General features: G+C 38.4%; 1 protein-coding gene across 1 annotated transcript; it reads right to left on the bottom strand.

The window, feature by feature from the left end:
* Positions 1–1,384: 1,384 nt before the first annotated feature.
* On the bottom strand, positions 1,385–19,973 carry LOC129754488 (nephrocan-like). Its single transcript, XM_055750593.1, has 4 exons — positions 19,885–19,973; positions 19,785–19,823; positions 19,563–19,601; positions 1,385–2,975 (listed from the first exon to the last, which is right to left on the bottom strand). Exons 1-4 carry the CDS (start codon positions 19,911–19,913, stop codon positions 1,769–1,771), a joined length of 1,314 nt encoding a protein of 437 aa, XP_055606568.1. The 5' UTR covers positions 19,914–19,973; the 3' UTR covers positions 1,385–1,768.
* Between the last annotated feature and the right edge of the window lie 1,816 nt (positions 19,974–21,789).

The raw sequence follows: 21,789 nt of genomic DNA, 5'->3' as shown, positions 1-21,789 counted from the left end.
TTTTGTTTGGTTTTTTTTTTCAGACGTATGCGTTGCTGTTGCGCTAGGAAGACAATGCTAGTCATTAGAAAGCTTGTTCATGCCGGTCCGGCATAGAATCTTATACCGATAATTCCACCTCCAAGGAAGTTCGTTATTGGAGTAGAGTCGGATATGTGGGTGTGGCAAAATATTTTCTCTTTGTGCTTATAAGGTTGTCAATTTCTTTCGAATTATTCGGATAAATTGATTATAATTTTAATGGCATGTGTGGCGGAATGAAAACTAGAGAGAATTTATTTTGTAGAAATTTGAAAGAAACGTGGATAGACAGGCATTAGTGCGCCAATAGAAGAAAGCTTGAAAGGTGTTGAAAGTTAAGGCTAGAGGGCATGTTGATGAAAAGCACCCATGAATTGCTCGCGCCTTTGCTCTACACTAGCTAACTATACATGAGAAACTCAGAAAGAGAATTCCCATGTATACAGACGGCGGCAACGCTATTCAAACCGTATGGAGCACATCTCTCAGATTTCCCCTTTGTTTCCCCTCGTTTTGACAGATTTAAGCTTTTTTCCTCAGATTTAAGCTTTCGTCTCCTATCTTCTCAAGGTAAAAAAAGCTCAAACCTGAGGAAAAAAAGCTTAAAAACGAGATTCACGACCACTTATTTAAAAGATGTTGGTCACACGATACATAGACAAATCGTGTAACGTTGCAGCCATCTGGGGCCTACTGAGCTTTCCTTATGCGAGAACAGTTCTAGCGACGTTGCCATCTTTTCAGATTCGCTGCGAATAGTTGCTACTTGTCGATTTTTTCGCATTTCACATTTTATCTAATCCGCGTTCTTACTTTTTTGGCCAAGTGTCACCGTATTTTCTTGTTGTATTTTTTCTTTTTGCCAATGATTGTTTGTTATATGATTTTAATCGCCGTAATTTGTATGATCATGGATTGCTACGTTTTTGCTCGTTTGAAGTGTGCGTAAAAACACGCTCTCAAACCACTGGGCTCGCTATACATGGGAATTCTCTTTCTGAGTTTCTCATGTATAGTTAGCTAGTGTAGAGCAAAGGCTGGAGCAATTCATGGGAGCTTTTCATCAACATGCCCTCTAGCCTAAAATTTCAACACCTTTCAAGCTTTCTTCTATTGGCGCACTAATGCCTGTCTATCCACCTTTCTTTCAAATTTCTATAAAATAAATTCTCTCTAGTTTTCATTCCGCCGCACATGCCATTAAAATTATAATCATACAAATCACGGCGATTAAAATCATATACCATTCTGATAAATTGGAAAAATGCTTTATTGACTTTATTGAACTTAGTTGAAAAGAAGATTCATAATTTGAGTTCGGAACTGTTTTCAATAAAAAAAAGTCATTCAATCATTCCATGCGTATTTTATTCTGATAGTGTTGCTTACGGTTTTTTCCATGCATTGTTTTTAACTCTGATTTCAAAGTCTGTTCGGCGTAGTTTGCTCTGGGTCGTGGATTTCTTTTCTGTCTATGCCGTTTTTTCGTGAGCTGATTATCGATCACCATTTCAAGCAAAGATTCATTTGTTTGTAGGTGACTGTTTTCGAACTGTAAAATTCTGTTGATTTCTAGCTGGTTTTGATGATTTTCCTGAATATGTTGCTGAAAAACTTTGTTTGCGCTTGTTGATCCATTTCCATTTGGAGCTTATTCACTTTACTACTCGCACCCAATTCATTGCTGGAACATGTTTTCTTGAGTTGCCTTCGGGTGCTTAACGTGGGTACCTACTTAAGTTTCAGGTTATGAGCGCTTACAGCAAATGTTTTGAGCATTCAAAGAAGCTCCAGTTTTACATGTTTGGGGATTGTCTGCATCGATTAAACTTACGCCGCTAGGTAGATTTATTTTAAGGCAATCCCAGTTATTTCCAGATAAACTGATATGTTTAAGTTTTTTCAATGAATCAAAACCACAGAATTGTACTAAATCATTATTGTTTAGATAAAGTTTTCGAACATTTGCTAAACTTTTACAATCACTTGGTGCACTATTGAGTTTGTTGTTAGATAGGTCAAGTTCTGTAATGCTAATTGGCTTTGGGTTCATTTTAAGCTCAAACAAATAGTTGCTGGATACATTGAGGTGTGTCAGCTTTGGCATTTGGGAGAATACCTTAAAGTCGAGCTTTATAATTCGATTATTGGAAAGATCCAACATTCGGAGTTCATTCGCAGTCAGCTGCGGAACTTCAACGAGTGCATTATTGGATAGATCTAGTTCCTCGATGTTAGACTGTCCTTGGTGTGTAATTGAGGCGATTGAATTGTTTTTGGCACTCAATACTTTGATGTTGTTTGGGATAAACAAAATTGTTAGGCGATTGTAGCTCACATCTACTTTAGCTAAGTCTCGTTTATTGTTAAGCTGACGAAGATCAAAATGGGTTATTTGATTGTCTTTAAGAATGATCTCTTGTATCTTCTGGTTGTTAATGAATTGGTCATTTTCTATGCGATTTATTTGATTAGTGAACGCTCCGACTCTAAGTAGCTCTTTATTATTGCTTAGTTTAGGCAGTTGTTCCAGTTTATTTTCGGCAATATTTAATTGTCGAAGGTTTGGCAATATATTTAATGCATCTGGATCAATTGATGCGATTTCATTGTCGTTTGCATTAAGTTTTTTGATCGATTGAGCCCCTTCAAATGTATTTTTCTTAAATTCTCGCAAATAGTTTTTCCGTACATTCAAATTTTGTAATTTACCAGCATTTTCAAATGCTTTGTTTTCTATGTAGTGCATTTTCATATTCTCCAAGCTAGCGGTTTCCATTTCAGGGAAGGCATCGAAAAAGCTCTTAGGCAAGTAGCTTATTTGTGACTTGGAGAATGCAATTTTCTTCCCTGGATTGTGAACAAAATAAATGGGATGGTCACCACGATGAACAACGTTTACGAATTGACAATCGTAATCCTGATTTCGCGCTCTAGGACACCTGTGCTCCGGTCTGGAAGGAAAAAATCTGAATGAATATTTTACCCAAGTAACACACTAAATTTAGTTTGGTTTTATAATTCGTATACGCGAGTGTCTAAATGATGTAGATATAGTAACCTGTTTTGCTTTCAAAACAAATTATTATAAACTGTTTTGCAACTAGTCTCTAGGGCATCTTCAAGCCTATTATATTTCCAACCCTAACCTTCGAGATGCCGCAAATAAGCTGGGTATATCGTCTACAACCGTGCATCGAGCCAAAAAACGAGCCGGACTATCGACTCACAAGAAGGTAGTGACTCCAAATCGCGATGATAAACAAAATACGACGGCCAAAGCGCGATCCCGGAGGCTGTACACGACGATGCTGACGAAGTTTGACTGCGTGGTAATGGACGACGAAACCTACGTCAAAGCCGACTACAAGCAGCTTCCGGGACAGGAGTGTTATACGGCAAAAGGAAGGGGAAAGGTAGCAGATATTTTCGAGCACATGAAACTGTCAAAGCTCGCGAAGAAATATCTGGTTTGGCAAGCCATCGGTACCAGTATTTTCAGCATTTTCATAGCTTCCGGGACTGTCAAACAAGAAATTTACGTGAAAGAGTGTTTGAATAAACGTCTGCTGCCTTTCCTGAAGAAACACGGTTGTTCCGTACTGTTTTGACCAGATTTGGTATCTTGCCATTACGGTAAAAAGGTCATGGAGTGGTACGCCGCCAACAACGTGCAGGTGGTTCCCAAGGACAAGAACCCTCCCAACACGCCAGAGCTCCGTCCAATTGAGAAATACTGGGCTATTATCAAGCGGAACCTAAAGAAGACAAAAAAAAACTGCTAAGGACGAGCAGCAGTTAAAGGCGAACTGGCTTTCTGCGGCGAAGTAGTTGGACAAGGTGGCTGTACAAAATCTGATGGCAGGGGTTAAGTGTAACTACGTAGCCGAACTGAATATTTTTCCGGAATTTTATACTAATCAAACTTGAAAAAGAAATTTAATTTGATTTTTTAAATAAACGATTTTACCGATTTACACGCGTTTTCCCTTGACCAAATTTTGACCGTATCACCCTTTAAGGGTGTTCGGATAAAAAAGTGGTAAACTTAAATTCGCCGTATTTTTCAAAAAATAATGAATTGAAATACTTTAACTTTGTTCATTGTTTAGGGGAGGGTGGGGTAACGTGGGCCACTCGAAATATCTCAGCTGTGTGTTGAGATAAAAATCTCAATGCAACTGTCATTGTCGTCGCTTTGCGTAAGCATGTTTTGCCTTTCTAACAGAAAGGTTTGGTTATCGGTCGATTGGGGAGATCATTAATTATGGGTCTTAGGCATACCTTTATAGGTACCTATCGACTCAGCTCGACGAGTTCTGTTGATGTCCGTGGATTTGTATGTGCCATTTTAAAAATGTCAAGAACGTTTTTGCGAAACTGGGCTGCGCAATTAAAATGATTTTAGTCTCAAAAGAATGCATTTTTTTTCCTACACAACCCTTTCAAAAACGGGAAAAAAACAAAATAGTTGAAACCGTTTTCTTTACGAAATACATATCATACTTATTATGGCATAAAAAAAAGTTGCTAGTGGCGCCTCGAAGCAGCAGCACCAGCAATCATTTATAAATTAGAGATAATCAAAATAAAAAATTAAAATTTACTGACTCGAGAATTGAACCGAAACCCTTCAGATCCAAAGTTGCAAGCGCTATCCAATAAACCATCGGCACGCTTGATAAAGAGCGGCTCAAACTCAAATACGTAAAAGGCATTACTAAGACGCACCGTGGTCTGGGCAGTTTCTCAGTCTGCTGGGGCAAATACGGCAACAGTGTTTATATCTTACACTTCTTGCTTTTCAATGCAGCAAATGGCGGATGGGCGTTTCCTTCAGAGTCCGCCATGCCTATTAGACACTATAATTTCATATATGAAATTATAGTGTCTATAGCCATGCCGGGTGTCAACAAAATGCAGAGCCGTACAGAAAACTGCGTTGGGGGGGAATTTATATGAAGATCTTATGACCCTCGTTTTTTTTACCCGCGTTGAAGAATGAATTTATGTTTTTTTTTTCATTTCTACATACTCATACATAATTTAGATTCAATTTCAGATGCAGAATTCAGATTCAGTTTTCAAATTCAGGATACAGGTTTAGGAATCAGAATTCAGGATTCAGAATTCAAAATTCAGATTCAGAATTTAGATTCAGAATTCATATTCAGAATTCAGATTTAGAATTCAGATTCAGAATTCAGATTCAGAATTCAGATTCAGAATTCAGATTCAGAATTCAGATTCAGAATTCAGATTCAGAATTCAGATTCAGAATTCAGATTCAGAATTCAGATTCAGAATTCAGATTCAGAATTCAGATTCAGAATTCAGATTCAGAATTCAGATTCAGAATTCAGATTCAGAATTCAGATTCAGAATTCAGATTCAGAATTCAGATTCAGAATTCAGATTCAGAATTCAGATTCAGAATTCAGATTCAGAATTCAGATTCAGAATTCAGATTCAGAATTCAGATTCAGAATTCAGATTCAGAATTCAGATTCAGAATTCAGATTCAGAATTCAGATTCAGAATTCAGATTCAGAATTCAGATTCAGAATTCAGATTCAGAATTCAGATTCAGAATTCAGATTCAGAATTCAGATTCAGAATTCAGATTCAGAATTCAGATTCAGAATTCAGATTCAGAATTCAGATTCAGAATTCAGATTCAGAATTCAGATTCAGAATTCAGATTCAGAATTCAGATTCAGAATTCAGATTCAGAATTCAGATTCAGAATTCAGATTCAGAATTCAGATTCAGAATTCAGATTCAGAATTCAGATTCAGAATTCAGATTCAGAATTCAGATTCAGAATTCAGATTCAGAATTCAGATTCAGAATTCAGATTCAGAATTCAGATTCAGAATTCAGATTCAGAATTCAGATTCAGAATTCAGATTCAGAATTCAGATTCAGAATTCAGATTCAGAATTCAGATTCAGAATTCAGATTCAGAATTCAGATTCAGAATTCAGATTCAGAATTCAGATTCAGAATTCAGATTCAGAATTCAGATTCAGAATTCAGATTCAGAATTCAGATTCAGAATTCAGATTCAGAATTCAGATACAGAATTCAGATACAGAATTCAGATTCAGAATTCAGATTCAGAATTCAGATTCAGAATTCAGATTCAGAATTCAGATTCAGAATTCAGATTCAGAATTCAGATTCAGAATTCAGATTCAGAATTCAGATTCAGAATTCAGATTCAGAATTCAGATTCAGAATTCAGATTCAGAATTCAGATTCAGAATTCAGATTCAGAATTCAGATTCAGAATTCAGATTCAGAATTCAGATTCAGAATTCAGATTCAGAATTCAGATTCAGAATTCAGATTCAGAATTCAGATTCAGAATTCAGATTCAGAATTCAGATTCAGAATTCAGATTCAGAATTCAGATTCAGAATTCAGATTCAGAATTCAGATTCAGAATTCAGATTCAAAATTCAGATTCAGAATTCAGATTCAGAATTCAGATTCAGAATTCAGATTCAGAATTCAGATTCAGAATTCAGATTCAGAATTCAGATTCAGAATTCAGATTCAGAATTCAGATTCAGAATACAGATTTAGAATTCAAATTCAGAGTTCAAATTCAGAATTCAGATTGAGAATTCAGATTTAGAATTCTGATTAAGAATTCGGATTAAAGATCAACCTGGAATTTGAATATATTCAAATATTAGACTAAGTGTTGTAACTCAAAATTCAAACTTTAGAATCAGAATAAGATTTCAGATTTAGTTTCCAGAATGAGATTAATCATTTAATAGTCATATTACTTTCCCCTCCTTTTGTGGGAATTTTTCCTCTATGCATGGTTGAGCTCTAAAAAAGGTATCATGCTAGGGCACGCGTCACGGCTATCCATCAATATTGTAGTTGGTTTTACTTATTCAGTAAAAAAAAGCATAAAAAAACAGTAAGATTCGAACCGTGACCAGCAACGTGAAAGTTCTGGTTGCTACCACGGCACCATTTCAGCGTGTTATAAATCTTGGAAATTCTACTGTTTAAATACCATTCTTTCCATACATAAAATGAGCTCCTTACATACCAGTTCGCTTTTCCCCAAAAAAACGTACCAGGCATCATTTTTGCCTTTCTAACAGAAAGGTTTGGTTATCGGTCGATTGGGGAGATCATTAATTATGGGTCTTAGGCATACCTTTATAGGTACCTATCGACTCAGCTCGACGAGTTCTGTTGATGTCCGTGGATTTGTATGTGCCATTTTAAAAATGTCAAGAACGTTTTTGCGAAACTGGGCTGCGCAATTAAAATGATTTTAGTCTCAAAAGAATGCATTTTTTTTTCCTACACAACCCTTTCAAAAACGGGAAAAAAACAAAATAGTTGAAACCGTTTTCTTTACGAAATACATATCATACTTATTATGGCATAAAAAAAAGTTGCTAGTGGCGCCTCGAAGCAGCAGCACCAGCAATCATTTATAAATTAGAGATAATCAAAATAAAAAATTAAAATTTACTGACTCGAGAATTGAACCGAAACCCTTCAGATCCAAAGTTGCAAGCGCTATCCAATAAACCATCGGCACGCTTGATAAAGAGCGGCTCAAACTCAAATACGTAAAATGCATTACTAAGACGCACCGTGGTCTGGGCAGTTTCTCAGTCTGCTGGGGAAAATACGGCAACAGTGTTTATATCTTATACAGTATTTGTTTTCTCCACTCGTGGAGTGTTCCACCGTACCCGATAAAAACAAACACAAATCGTCGCCAGTGTTTTGCTACCTCCCTCACTCACACGCTCTCTCGCAACACTGGCAAAATTATCGGTGGGCCACCGTCCATAAATTTAACTCCGACAGGTCAAAACCAGTGCAACACCGTCCGAATAAACAAACAGTTTGACAGCACCTAGTGGTGCACCAGTGCAACACTAGTGCAACACTCGGCATAAACAAATACACTATTACACTTCTTGCTTTTCAATGCAGCAAATGGCGGATGGGCGTTTCCTTCAGAGTCCGCCATGCCTATTAGACACTATAATTTCATATATGAAATTATAGTGTCTATAGCCATGCCGGGTGTCAACAAAATGCAGAGCCGTACAGAAAACTGCGTTGGGGGGGAATTTATATGAAGATCTTATGACCCTCGTTTTTTTTACCCGCGTTGAAGAATGAATTTATGTTTTTTTTTCATTTCTACATACTCATACATAATTTAGATTCAATTTCAGATGCAGAATTCAGATTCAGTTTTCAAATTCAGGATACAGGTTTAGGAATCAGAATTCAGGATTCAGAATTCAAAATTCAGATTCAGAACTCATATTCAGATTCAGAATTTAGATTCAGAATTCATATTCAGAATTCAGATTAAGAATTCAGATTCAGAATTCAGATTCAGAATTCAGATTCAGAATTCAGATTCAGAATTCAGATTCAGAATTCAGATTCAGAATTCAGATTCAGAATTCAGATTCAGAATTCAGATTCAGAATTCAGATTCAGAATTCAGATTCAGAATTCAGATTAAGAATTCAGATTCAGAATTCAGATTCAGAATTCAGATTCAGAATTCAGATTCAGAATTCAGATTCAGAATTCAGATTCAGAATTCAGATTCAGAATTCAGATTCAGAATTCAGATTCAGAATTCAGATTCAGAATTCAGATTCAGAATTCAGATTCAGAATTCAGATTCAGAATTCAGATTCAGAATTCAGATTCAGAATTCAGATTCAGAATTCAGATTCAGAATTCAGATTCAGAATTCAGATTCAGAATTCAGATTCAGAATTCAGATTCAGAATTCAGATTCAGAATTCAGATTCAGAATTCAGATTCAGAATTCAGATTCAGAATTCAGATTCAGAATTCAGATTCAGAATTCAGATTCAGAATTCAGATTCAGAATTCAGATTCAGAATTCAGATTCAGAATTCAGATTCAGAATTCAGATTCAGAATTCAGATTCAGAATTCAGATTCAGAATTCAGATTCAGAATTCAGATTCAGAATTCAGATTCAGAATTCAGATTCAGAATTCAGGTTCAGAATTCAGATTCATAATTCAGATACAGAATTCAGATTCAGAATTCAGATTCAGAATTCAGATTCAGAATTCAGATTCAGAATTCAGAATTCAGATTCAGAATTCAGATTCAGAATTCAGATTCAGAATTCAGATTCAGAATTCAGATTCAGAATTCAGATTCAGAATTCAGATTCAGAATTCAGATTCAGAATTCAGATTCAGAATTCAGATTCAGAATTCAGATTCAGAATTCAGATTCAGAATTCAGATTCAGAATTCAGATTCAGAATTCAGATTCAGAATTCAGATTCAGAATTCAGATTCAGAATTCAGATTCAGAATTCAGATTCAGAATTCAGATTCAGAATTCAGATTCAGAATTCAGATTCAGAATTCAGATTCAGAATTCAGATTCAGAATTCAGATTCAGAATTCAGATTCAGAATTCAGATTCAGAATTCAGATTCAGAATTCAGATTCAGAATTCAGATTCAGAATTCAGATTCAGAATTCAGATTCAGAATTCAGATTCAGAATTCAGATTCAGAATTCAGATTCAGAATTCAGATTCAGAATTCAGATTCAGAATTCAGATTCAGAATTCAGATTCAGAATTCAGATTCAGAATTCAGATTCAGAATTCAGATTCAGAATTCAGATTCAGAATTCAGATTCAGAATTCAGATTCAGAATTCAGATTCAGAATTCAGATTCAGAATTCAGATTCAGAATTCAGATTCAGAATTCAGATTCAGAATTCAGATTCAGAATTCAGATTCAGAATTCAGATTCAGAATTCAGATTCAGAATTCAGATTCAGAATTCAGATTCAGAATTCAGATTCAGAATTCAGATTCAGAATTCAGATTCAGAATTCAGATTCAGAATTCAGATTCAGAATTCAGATTCAGAATTCAGATTCAGAATTCAGATTCAGAATTCAGATTCAGAATTCAGATTCAGAATTCAGATTCAGAATTCAGATTCAGAATTCAGATTCAGAATTCAGATTCAGAATTCAGATTCAGAATTCAGATTCAGAATTCAGATTCAGAATTCAGATTCAGAATTCAGATTCAGAATTCAGATTCAGAATTCAGATTCAGAATTCAGATTCAGAATTCAGATTCAGAATTCAGATTCAGAATTCAGATTCAGATTTCAGATTCAGAATTCAGATTCAGAATTCAGATTCAGAATTCAGATTCAGAATTCAGATTCAGAATTCAGATTCAGAATTCAGATTCAGAATTCAGATTCAGAATTCAGATTCAGAATTCAGATTCAGAATTCAGATTCAGAATTCAGATTCAGAATTCAGATTCAGAATTCAGATTCAGAATTCAGATTCAGAATTCAGATTCAGAATTCAGATTCAGAATTCAGATTCAGAATTCAGATTCAGAATTCAAATTCAGAATTCAGATTCAGAATTCAGATTCAGAATTCAGATTCAGAATTCAGATTCAGAATACAGATTCAGAATTCAGATTCAGAATTCAGATTCAGAATTCAGATTCAGAATACAGATTTAGAATTCAAATTCAGAGTTCAAATTCAGAATTCAGATTGAGAATTCAGATTTAGAATTCTGATTAAGAATTCGGATTAAAGATCAACCTGGAATTTGAATATATTCAAATATTAGACTAAGTGTTGTAACTCAAAATTCAAACTTTAGAATCAGAATAAGATTTCAGATTTAGTTTCCAGAATGAGATTAATCATTTAATAGTCATATTACTTTCCCCTCCTTTTGTGGGAATTTTTCCTCTATGCATGGTTGAGCTCTAAAAAAGGTATCATGCTAGGGCACGCGTCACGGCTATCCATCAATATTGTAGTTGGTTTTACTTATTCAGTAAAAAAAAGCATAAAAAAACAGTAAGATTCGAACCGTGACCAGCAACGTGAAAGTTCTGGTTGCTACCACGGCACCATTTCAGCGTGTTATAAATCTTGGAAATTCTACTGTTTAAATACCATTCTTTCCATACATAAAATGAGCTCCTTACATTCCAGTTCGCTTTTCCCCAAAAACACGTACCAGGCATCATTTTTTTATATTGAGATTGGAATTTTTCGTGTTTGAATATCTGAAATCATTCTTATATGATTCAGAGGGAAGGAATCTATCATGTATATTCTATATTATTTTATATATTTCCAAATATAATTTAAACTCTGTTAGAAAGGCTCCAATCCACTGTTAAGTGTATTAAATCGGGTTTTTCTATATGTTGTTGGCTTATGGAAGCATCATTTGCTTCTTTCATTTAACTAGCCTAGGAAAATGTGCTTACATAACTAAACAAGCGCTCGCAAAATTGCATCCATGGAAGACGTAAAGTACATTGCAAAAATATGCTCATAAGCTTATGATCTTAATTATGTCATGTTCTTTCACGTGTAAACGGAATTTTTGATGAAAAATCAATAAGTCACACAAACGCAACCAATTTGCAAATCATTGCTTGTGGGGAATCGTTGGCTACATTTTGTGGGGTATCTTGGGCCAACTATATTTTGGTGTTTTTCTACACATTCAGAACTTAAAATACGTTATTACTATCTGTAAAGTGTTCTTATGCCAAATGAAAGTTATGAAAAATGTATTATCCATCTTTTCTAATGCGATAGTGACGAACAAAAATCATATATATGGTTTTTTGCCGAAACGTTCGCGAGCTAGGTTTTAGGAACTATTTGATCATACACAATTCTCTTTTTAATTTCGTCTTCTGAAATTGCTTTAATATGACTAAATGAATTATTAAATTTCAGTTTTGGGTCAACTCATGAACTTTGCACGTTATGTAGTCAATTAGGATTTTGTGGTCCACGTTTCCCATCAGTTTTTCATTATCCAGAAAGAAAATATTGTTCAGTAGTCAGAACTCGGGAAATTAATGTATTTAAAAAAAATTAAAAATGCCTAATGATACCTACAAAATGCAGAAAACTTTTTCATGTATTTTTTTCATTTTATCTTTCTAATAAAGAAAAAAATGAAACAAACAGAAAAAAAGTGGCCTAAAAACCCCACTCTCCCCTACTCCTGGGTCATTGGTTCTGAAAACAGGTCTTTTACCCACTGATCTAAGTCTCAGTGGTCGATTTATGAAATTTTGCACGCAAATTAATAGATACAGTGCACTTTTATACCCTGAGTAGATACAAAAAACTTTCAAACAAACACGCTTTTTTGAAAATCGTCTAGCAGGCCTAACATAAGATCAGCTCTCTCTCGCAACGCTGTTCGCATAATGATTTAGGCAATTAATTTTTTTTTAGAATAGAAAATTTCGTGGATGCTGTCGACGACAGACGGAAAAAATATCCAGAAATCCGATCCCCCCATCGGCCGAGCTCTACCAATTGGTCCTTCGAGCCGGATTCGAGGACAGGAAGGTCATCTGGACCATCGCAGGAATTGAACATTCGCCATCTTCTGGAGCGCCATAGCAGCTGTGGTTTGTAGAAAATCCACATCAAGGTAGGCCCATTGTGATTTTTTCACATTGATGTAGTTTTTGGGGGTTATATTAACTTGGCCAATGGATTATTTTTCTGATTTCGCGCAAAAACTAACCGATACAACAACTTTAATCCAATAGTAGATAAATGAATTGCAGTACAATCAAAACAAACGGAAAATTATTACACTGTTCTGCAAATGTTTTTAAATACACTAGAGCATAAAAATCTTGCAACAAAGAAAATAAAATAAAATTTCACAAACAGAATTTACAATTTGTGGCTAAAAGTCTGTGCAGCGGCTAATTTCAAGAGAATTTAGGCTGGTGCACTCTACAGTGTCGTTCAAAATTATATCAGCACTTACCAATTCGAAAGTTTTTGGAAAAAATGGAATTCACTTCCAGTGGTCAATGAGACACTGTGAAGAATTGGCGAAACCCATAGAGGAAAGTTGATTGACTACAGTACCGTGCAAAAGGATAGCGACATACACAAAACTAAAATTTTTTTGGGGATTTTATAAACAAATCACATTCGAAAAGTCAATCTTTGATGGTATTTACGGTCTGGTGCAATTACGTGTGATTTGAGTGGTGTTGAGTGATGGCTAGCAAAGCGAAGAAAAAGTTAGCACCGGATCTTCTAATGAAACGACGAGAGAGTACCGAGGGAGATGTGATGAAGAAGTTTGTAGCGGATTTCACCTATGAACGGGTTGCGGTACGTTTAGAGGCGCTCAACAAGTGCAATTATGCTGAACTGCCATGGTCCGAAGAGTAGCAAGAGACGTCTCCTTGCGAGCGTAGCACTGTCCAAACTACGATACGGTGGAGCGGCCTGGAGCTCCGCGATAGAGGTAGAGCGCAACAGATCCAAATTACGCAGCACACATCGGCTGATAGCCATGTGAGTTTCCTGTGCATACAGGACCATATCAGCAGATGCAGCTTTTGTCATCGCGGGCATGATTCCCATCGATATAACTCTGGCGGAGGATATGGAGTGTTACAATGCAAGAGCTGTTATAGGAGTGCGTAAAATTCAACGAGCAGCGTCAATGCTCAAGTGGCAGGAGCAATGGGACGCATCGAACAACGCAAGATGAACGCATAGGCTAAACCCGCGACTTTCAGACTGGGTAAATCGGAAGTATGGAGAGGTCAGCTTCTACCTGACGCAGTTCCTTTCGGGTCATGGGTGCTTTAAGCAATACCTTCATCGGTTTAAGCTTATCAGCTCGCCTTATTGTCCGGAATGCGTAGATACGGAGGAATCGGCAGAACATGCTATCTTTGTCTGCCCCAGGTTCATTTCAAGGCGTCAACAACTTCAAAATTTGAACACTGAAACTATTGTGAGTGAAATGTGTCGCGACGAACAGTCGTGGCGTGCTATAGTCGACGAAATCTCGCAAATCATGCGCCATTTAATAAGAATCAGGAGAGATGATGAACAGAGAGAGCGAGATAGTCAACCAAATTTGACAAGCTAATGGAAGGTCTTGGGCCTCGTATGACACTTCAATTCAAAAGCAACGCGATCTTAGGGCGCGGTATAACCCTAATCTGGACTCATACTTGTGGTGAGACTTAAAAGGTCTCACGTACTCAGCTACGATCTTTCCTGCAGCAAAAGGAAGCGGAGATACCATACCATTCGGGGTGGTCGTGATGGGATTCTAGCTTGGTAGTTTCTCAACCGGCCATGCCTTGGTGGTTAGAAATCGTGCTGGAGTGGATGCTGTGACGGCGGCGAGTTACTTTGAAAGCTTTACCTAATCGGCACACGTCTCGAGGTCCCCGGGATAGTGGATGCTGTGACGGGCGTGAGTTACTATGAAAGCGTTACCTAACCGGCACACGTCACGGGGTCTCCCGTACCAGTCTGAAGTTGGTGATAGAGAAAAGAAGAAAGATAAATTGAGAAAGAGGAAAAGGTTGAGATGTATAAGTGCATGAGCACAGCCTACCCCTTGATGTAGTATCATAGGGTGAAACCAAGGGGCACATCTGGCACACGAAGCCCAAGGTGGTTTTAGTGGGATGAACCCACACACGGCAATAAACACCCGGCTGTTATGGTTTGAAGTCAAATTTCCATCTTGTAAAAAGAAAAGGAAAAAAAAGAAGTACCGTGTTTGTAGAATCGGTGCACACATATCCTTCCGAAGTCTGGAGTGTGGCATCGAGGTACCGAATTAACCGGTGAAGCGTTGGTGGTCTTACCCGCGGTGACCACGGACGGTGGTACAGAACCAAGCAGTGGAGAGCCAAGGCAAGCAGCAGCGCCCATCGAAGGGCCCTCACACGACACACCACACACAAAAACTGTAAGTCGATTGTAATTGAGAAGCTAGGGAGCTTAGGCCAGGTTAGGGATCCTGGGAAAGTGCCAACAAGAAAGTGCAGAAAATGAATTGATCTGCCACTCTAACTCTGCGTTTTCACTTGGGCTGGTGAGCCAACCCTGGGTGTTTCTTGTGACTGAGCGGGCTGTAACATAAGGGATTGTTACAAGAACGAGGTAAAAAATGACGAGCCCTTCGAGTTTCTAATTCAACATTCAATTGTTAAAATCCGTGGACAGCGATTTCCAGCATCGTTCCTCAAGCTTCACCGTTTCCAAGGAGGCCGGACAAATTTCGAAGAAGCAAGCTTCCATCCAATCTATCTTTAACGCAGCTAAGTTCGAACCCCAATTCAGCACTTCGCCATGCCACTGTTGTTTGAGAACACACCCGCTTCAACAATGGCCAGCATTTTCGAAGCTCAAGCTTCCAACCGCGAGACCTTGTGACACACCACAGAAGAAGTGGTGCACCCGGGTACTTAGGTACCAGTACTTGGGTGTGAGCGTGAGGGTCCAACACGCGCTCGGGGGGTCATAGCCCTGAAATGCGGATGGGACCGGAGGGAGAGCGATTGCCAACTCGTTTTGCGCTTCGGTGGGTAAAGACCCGACTCGCAAAACGAGTAGATGCGCAAAGTGGTGGCCAATGGTGGGCTGATCACTTAGGGACGTGTTTTACACGTCAGTGTCTGAGAGGCACTGTTTGCCGGAGGTGTCAGGGTTCGACACGCGTTTCGGGAATTGATGCGCCTGAACCGCGAGTGTGACCTGATTAGGGCGGTATATAGCTCGATCTGTGCTTCGGGTGAGTCAAGCGCCCGACTTGAAGATGGAGAGTGGTGACTTAAGTTAACACTACTTGTGAGTTCGGAGAAGTCTGAGTCCTACACGTGGCTTAGGGGGCTTACCCACCCCCCCCCCCCTACCCGCGTGTCTGAACAGAGAAAGTGTCATTCACACGATGAGATGTCGGGTCCTAACTCGTCAGAGGAGAGGTTGCGCATCGAGTTGTGTTAGAATGAGGTATTGCTGACAGAGGATTCGGAAACGAGTATTGCCTCGGAGCGCACTAGCGTGAATTGACCTCACACTATTTAAGTATAGTGTGTCAAACAGTTCGAGGTGGGAACAAAGGTCAGTGGCCCCAGGTGGACTTTATGGCGTAGGGGGTACAGTGTTCCTTAGCATTGTATCATGAAAGGTCCAATTGCACCCATGGACCTAGAGTAGCAAACTGAGGGGACGCGGTGGCTCGCCGCGCCCTGGGATGCAATCCCAAGGGCAGGGCTTTGTTCACAAAACAAAAGCCCTGCTCACATTTTCACCAACTATTCAATTTCTTCTACCCAAAGCGCTCTAGCTTTGATCTTTCCACCTATAGTACTTTCATGTTCTTTCTAAATATTCTACCTTGAATTTTCACAACTCGCCGAAATGCCAAAAATTAAAATAAGGGATGCAATCCGTAAAATGGATTTACCACCTGGGTTAACAACTAATAAAAAAACAGGCTCTGGGCTGGTAGTTCCACCTCGTCGTGGTCCAGGGCAGAAACGTGTCTGCAAGTCCGGCGTATTGCAGGTGTACGGCCAGGAGAACTACCACTAAACCCACTAGACGCCATCGAAGGTGCCAAACCCGCTTGGAAGAAGTGGTGCACCCGGGTACTTAGGTATCAGTACTTGGGTGTGAGGGTGGGGGTCCAACACGCGTTCGGGGGGTCATGGCCCTGAAATGCGGACGGGACCGGAGGGAGAGCGATCGCCAACTCGTTTTGCGTTTCGTTGGGTAAAGACCCGACTTGTAAAACGAGTAGATGCGCAAAGACAACGGTTCGACAAGCGTTTCGGGAATTGTTGCGCCTGAACCGCGAGTGCGACCGGATGAGGGCGTTCTACAGCTGGATTTGTGCTTCGGGGAGTAAAGCACCCGACTTGAAAATCGAGTAGTCGCGCAGAGTGGTGACTTAAGTCAACACTAGAGAGTTCGGAGGAGTCTGAGTCCTACACGTAGCTTAGCACACGTAGCATGTTCGAACAGAGAAAGTGTCGTCGACAACTCGCTTTGTGTTTCTGGACTTTCTGGACTAGATCCACTAAGTTAGTTGTTGCGCTAAATGGGGACCTCTTTTAACACAATGAGATGTCGGTCCTAACTCGTCAGAGGAGAGGTTGCGCTTCGAGTTGTATTAGAATGAGGTATTGCTGACAGAGGGTTCGAAAACGAGTATTGCCTGAGAGCGCATTAGCGCGAATTGACCTCCCACTATTGAAGTATAGTGTGTTAAACAGTTCGAGGTGGAAACAAAGGTCAGTGGCCCCAGGTGGACTTTATGGCGTGGGGGTACAGTGTTTCTTAGCATTGTATCATGAGTCATCCAATTGCACCAATGGACCCAGAGTAGCAAACGGGGGGAATGCGGTGGCTCGCCGTGCCTTGGAATGCAATCCGTAAAATGGATTTACCACCGGGGTTAACAACTAATATAAAAAAAACAGTTCACCGATTTTGGTGGGCACCCTGTTTGGCTGGAGAATTTCTGGCGAAGTGGATATCAGCTCCACGATTGCACCGTGAGCATGCTTTCTCTCCATCGTTGGTCAAACCAAAGAAACGATCCCTGGGAAGTTCCGGCCAATGGAATCCGTCTATTGGAGTAAGAAAATGGAAGTTGAACTCTCCACCACTCAAATCCACAAAGAAGGATACGTTGCCCACCATTCCAAGTACAATGATTTAGAAACCACCCTTGGAGACTCTCGCATGAAGACCACACACCGAAACTCCACCAGAGATACATGCCACAAGATACCTGAAAGCATCACCTAACCCAGAAATATGCACAACAGCGATCCTATTGAGGACGAAGCACACTGCTATCTACCCCGTCACCCGGTGCACAAGGAAGCCAGTAAAACCACCAATGATCGCATGGTATTCAACACATCCTGTGAGCCCAATTCAGGGTACGCGCTCAACGATACGCTGCTCGTGGGTTCCGTCGCTTAACACAGTATGCTATCCAATACTCTTCTAAGCGCCGCCAAGTTCGACGACGAAGGAGAACGCAGTCTGTGGATCATTCGGCAACGCTGTCCATTTGACCAAGCTGCCTTCTGTTACCTTTCTGGAGCAATACGCACCTGTTCTGCCAACAGAATCGTCCCGGATACCCAATCGGTCAAAGCCGTCACCGCATCGTTGGATTGATATCCAGATTGGTACAGCCGGGCTCCCGATAAGCCTCAGTACTGCTCAGTGCTGCAACGACCCTACGCGCCAAACGTCGTCGATGGAAAACTAGCTCAGTTCCGCCACCTTGCGGCTACTAGGTCCCAATACAATACTTCATCGAGATGGTTGTCAGAGCAATGAACCGCATTGCCATCTTTCGCATCGCCAACAGCCAAGACTTCTACACGATAACCACAGACGAGCAGCTCAAGCTTCAAAGACCGGTAGAGCACGCCGAACGTGCTCAACGCGCTTATAGAGCACTATACTCAGAAAAATACTATTATGTATGCCATAAGATTCTCTTATGAAGTGGCGACATAAGAAAAATTAATGAAATTCATAAGATTGTCTTATGACGCGAATGAATTCTGAAGATGAACGCCTACTTCAATGAGAGGTTGTTGCTTTTCATAAGAGATTCTTATGGAAGCAGTATATCACTTTCTAATAAGAAAAAATCTAGATTTTTCATGCTGAAAACATTCACTTTATTGTTTGCCAAATTTGTTTAAAATTGAATCATTCATGGTCACCATCAGCAGCGCATCAACAGACGGCTCCATCAAATTTATTTTTGCCGCATCTTAATCTTCGACCTTTCGTTTTTTGCCGATCAGCTTGCTGAAAAGTAAACAAATAATGTATATTAGTTTACTAATATATTAAACGATCACACCAAACACATCAAATCGAACTTACCATTCCGCAGATAACAATAACATTTAAAATTGAAGGGAAACTACAATAACTATGAACTGGCGATTGCTTCGTACTGTTAGATGATGAAAAAAAAACTGATTCCATGAATGAATGTGTTCATTATTTTTTCACAAAGCCGTTTCTTCTATTTTTCATAAGAACATCGTATGAAAATTGAAAGAATTTCATAAGACTCTTATAAAACATTATTTTGCACTCTAAAAAGCGGTTCATAAGATGCATCTTATGAAAATTATAATAAGAATTTGCCTGAGTGTAGAAGGTGGTTAACGTTTCAATTATTTGACTCCAACCGTTCGATCTAGCGGGTTTTTGCTGTTTACAGCTACTTAGACGTAGAATTGTAACCCGCCATCATCGAGATCATTCTACAAAGACCGACAGAGCACGCCGAATGTGACTCAATGCCAACACCAGAACTTCGCCCGATCAAAAATATTGGGCGAAAGTTGAGCAGAACCCTTGAAAGACCCAAAAAACTGTTAGCGAGAAGCACTTTGGACTAGGTCGACCGGAATCTTAACTGAGTATTTTTCCCGTCTTTTATGCATATTGAACTTAAAAAAGAAATCACTCTGATTTTTTTCAATAAACAAATAATCGATACACACGCCATTTAGTTAGACCACTTTTTGATCCGAACACTTTTTAATAAGGACGAAACCTACGTTCAAAAATCTCCTTGGAACTTTCAAAAAAGATCATAAAATATAAATTGATTTACCTGCGGGTGGGTGGCCGAGTTGCTTTTCCTTCTTTGGATCTGCAAAAAAATGAAGACATTTTTTTTTAATTGACGCTATAGAGACAGATAAATCACTAAGAACAGTTAAAAGCAACATGTGATTACAGATCAAAAATATTAAAACATAATATCGTTCAATAAAACTGCTCAAAATTAGCCAAGGAAAATGCTAGTTTTGTATATCATCAAATGATAGCTTACCCTTGTGGATTTGCCAAAACCGCAACCAAAATGCTGAAGCTGAAGAAAAAAACGTATCATTTAAACTTATTTAAAAAAATTGTTTATAATTTTATGTTACCAAAGGATAATAAAACTGAAAGTGTTCATCCTGCCAATCAAACGGTAAAAAACATGCGAACCAGACAGCTCCGAAGCTGTTCAGTGACTGGGATGATTTTCAAGCTCATGCTGGGATCGGGAGGACTACATCCCATTTTGGGAGCGCCATGATAAGAATAAAACAGGTTAAACGTGTGTAACCTTTGAAGATGTCCAATCTGCGAAGCGTTTTTATGAGGATTAATATGGGTTCAATCAAAATACACTAATAAGCCACGCGCAGCACGCTCAAAGCATTTTTCTCGAACAAAAGACTTTATCGTTTGAGCTTATGGAGTTGACACACTTTCGCTCAAAACAAAAACAAGCTTTCTTATCCAGTTATGTTCTTATGTACTTATTTTATTAATAAACCTAGTAAAAATTATTAAGCTTCCCATTTCAAAGATCTTAGGATGTATATTACGGTGGAAATGGATGAATAGGAAAATTTTCTTGATCGAATTTTAAAACCCGAGCTTATATATTTTGCAGATTGGGCAAAAATTTTGACTCGTCCAAAATTTCAGTTCAATCGGACTTGAATGAGGGATGAGAGTTTTGGTTATTTTGTCCTCAAAAATGACCAAAGAAGGGACCAAAGGAAAACGGAAAAATTTAAATTTTAATTTTGAGACCAAATGCATTTAAAATGCATATAACGTCGAAATCTGAATAAAAAAAAACCACTTAAAGGTGGATTAAAGGAATCCGAAAAATTGACATTTTAAGTTCAATGCATTTGGCATTAATGCCAAATGACTTAAAAATGCAAGAATCGTCGAGGTCTGTTACCTCGAAAATTTTTGTTTTGTCAAAAATTGATTTTTGGTTAATTTTATTTTTCGAGATAACACCAGATCTCGTTGTTACATGCATTTCTAAGTCATTTGGCATCAACATTAAAATTTGATTTTTTCTAATTTTTTTTTGTATCCCCCCTTTGGTGGCTTTAAGGGTAAAAACCAAAACTTTGAGCGCTTTGAGGCACCCATAAATCAAGTCCGATTGAACTGAAATTTGGCACAGGTTAGTTTTTTGGGCTCATCTACAAAATGTATATGGTCGGTTTGCAAAATTCGTAATGACCCATTTGGCTGTCACCTTAATGTACATATATTTTATCAAAAACTTGGATCTAATACGAAAAACTAGTAATGTAATAGAACTTTAAATTAAAAACTCAAATAGTACAAAAAATACAAAATTCTTTGAAATAATATTTTCAATTTTTATAAACCTTTTCCATCGGAAGTGAGCCGAAATGAAGTAGTTCATCTACAAAAAACTATATTTCTTAACTTTGGCCATAGAATCATGTTCCTATGTTCTTCATTCAAAGCCGTTTTTTGTCAGAAAACAAACCAAACAGCTGACAGAGAAATCTTGCAAATTGAATCGGTGCTGGTAGATTAAGTGAAAATTTCATTTGCACCCTCTGCTTCGTAGCTGTCAGCATCATTTTGGGTCCTAGGGAGCAAAACTGACAGACAGATATTCGTGAACAGTGAAAAGTCGTTGCTATTTCGAAAAAAATCTTCAAGCTTCTCATTGCTGCGAGACGTGGTTTGTTGACACTTTTTACTTCCTATTATAGGAGTCTGTTCTTGTCGGTGCAAATGATACCATTCTTCGGATCTAAATGCTGGATTTGTCCTGTCACATAAACAAGGCAAATACTGCTGAATTCAATCTTTCAACGAATCTTTGAGACGGCGAATCGAAAAAAATGTCTCGCGTTTTTTTCAATCTTGTCTAGGATTGTTGCTCCGTTTTGCATTTTCAATTTTTAGTACTTCTACGTTATAGAAAATTATTCAATAAAACCTTAGGCAGTAAACGAAACTAACACTCAAAAAATCAACAACCAAAATATATAACATGC

The sequence above is a fragment of the Uranotaenia lowii genome, chromosome 3 (assembly GCF_029784155.1).
Source record: "Uranotaenia lowii strain MFRU-FL chromosome 3, ASM2978415v1, whole genome shotgun sequence".
Taxonomy (NCBI): Eukaryota; Metazoa; Arthropoda; class Insecta; order Diptera; family Culicidae; genus Uranotaenia; species Uranotaenia lowii.
The sequence above is the reverse complement of the archived record's forward strand: the minus strand, read 5'-3'. Positions and strand labels throughout refer to the sequence as shown.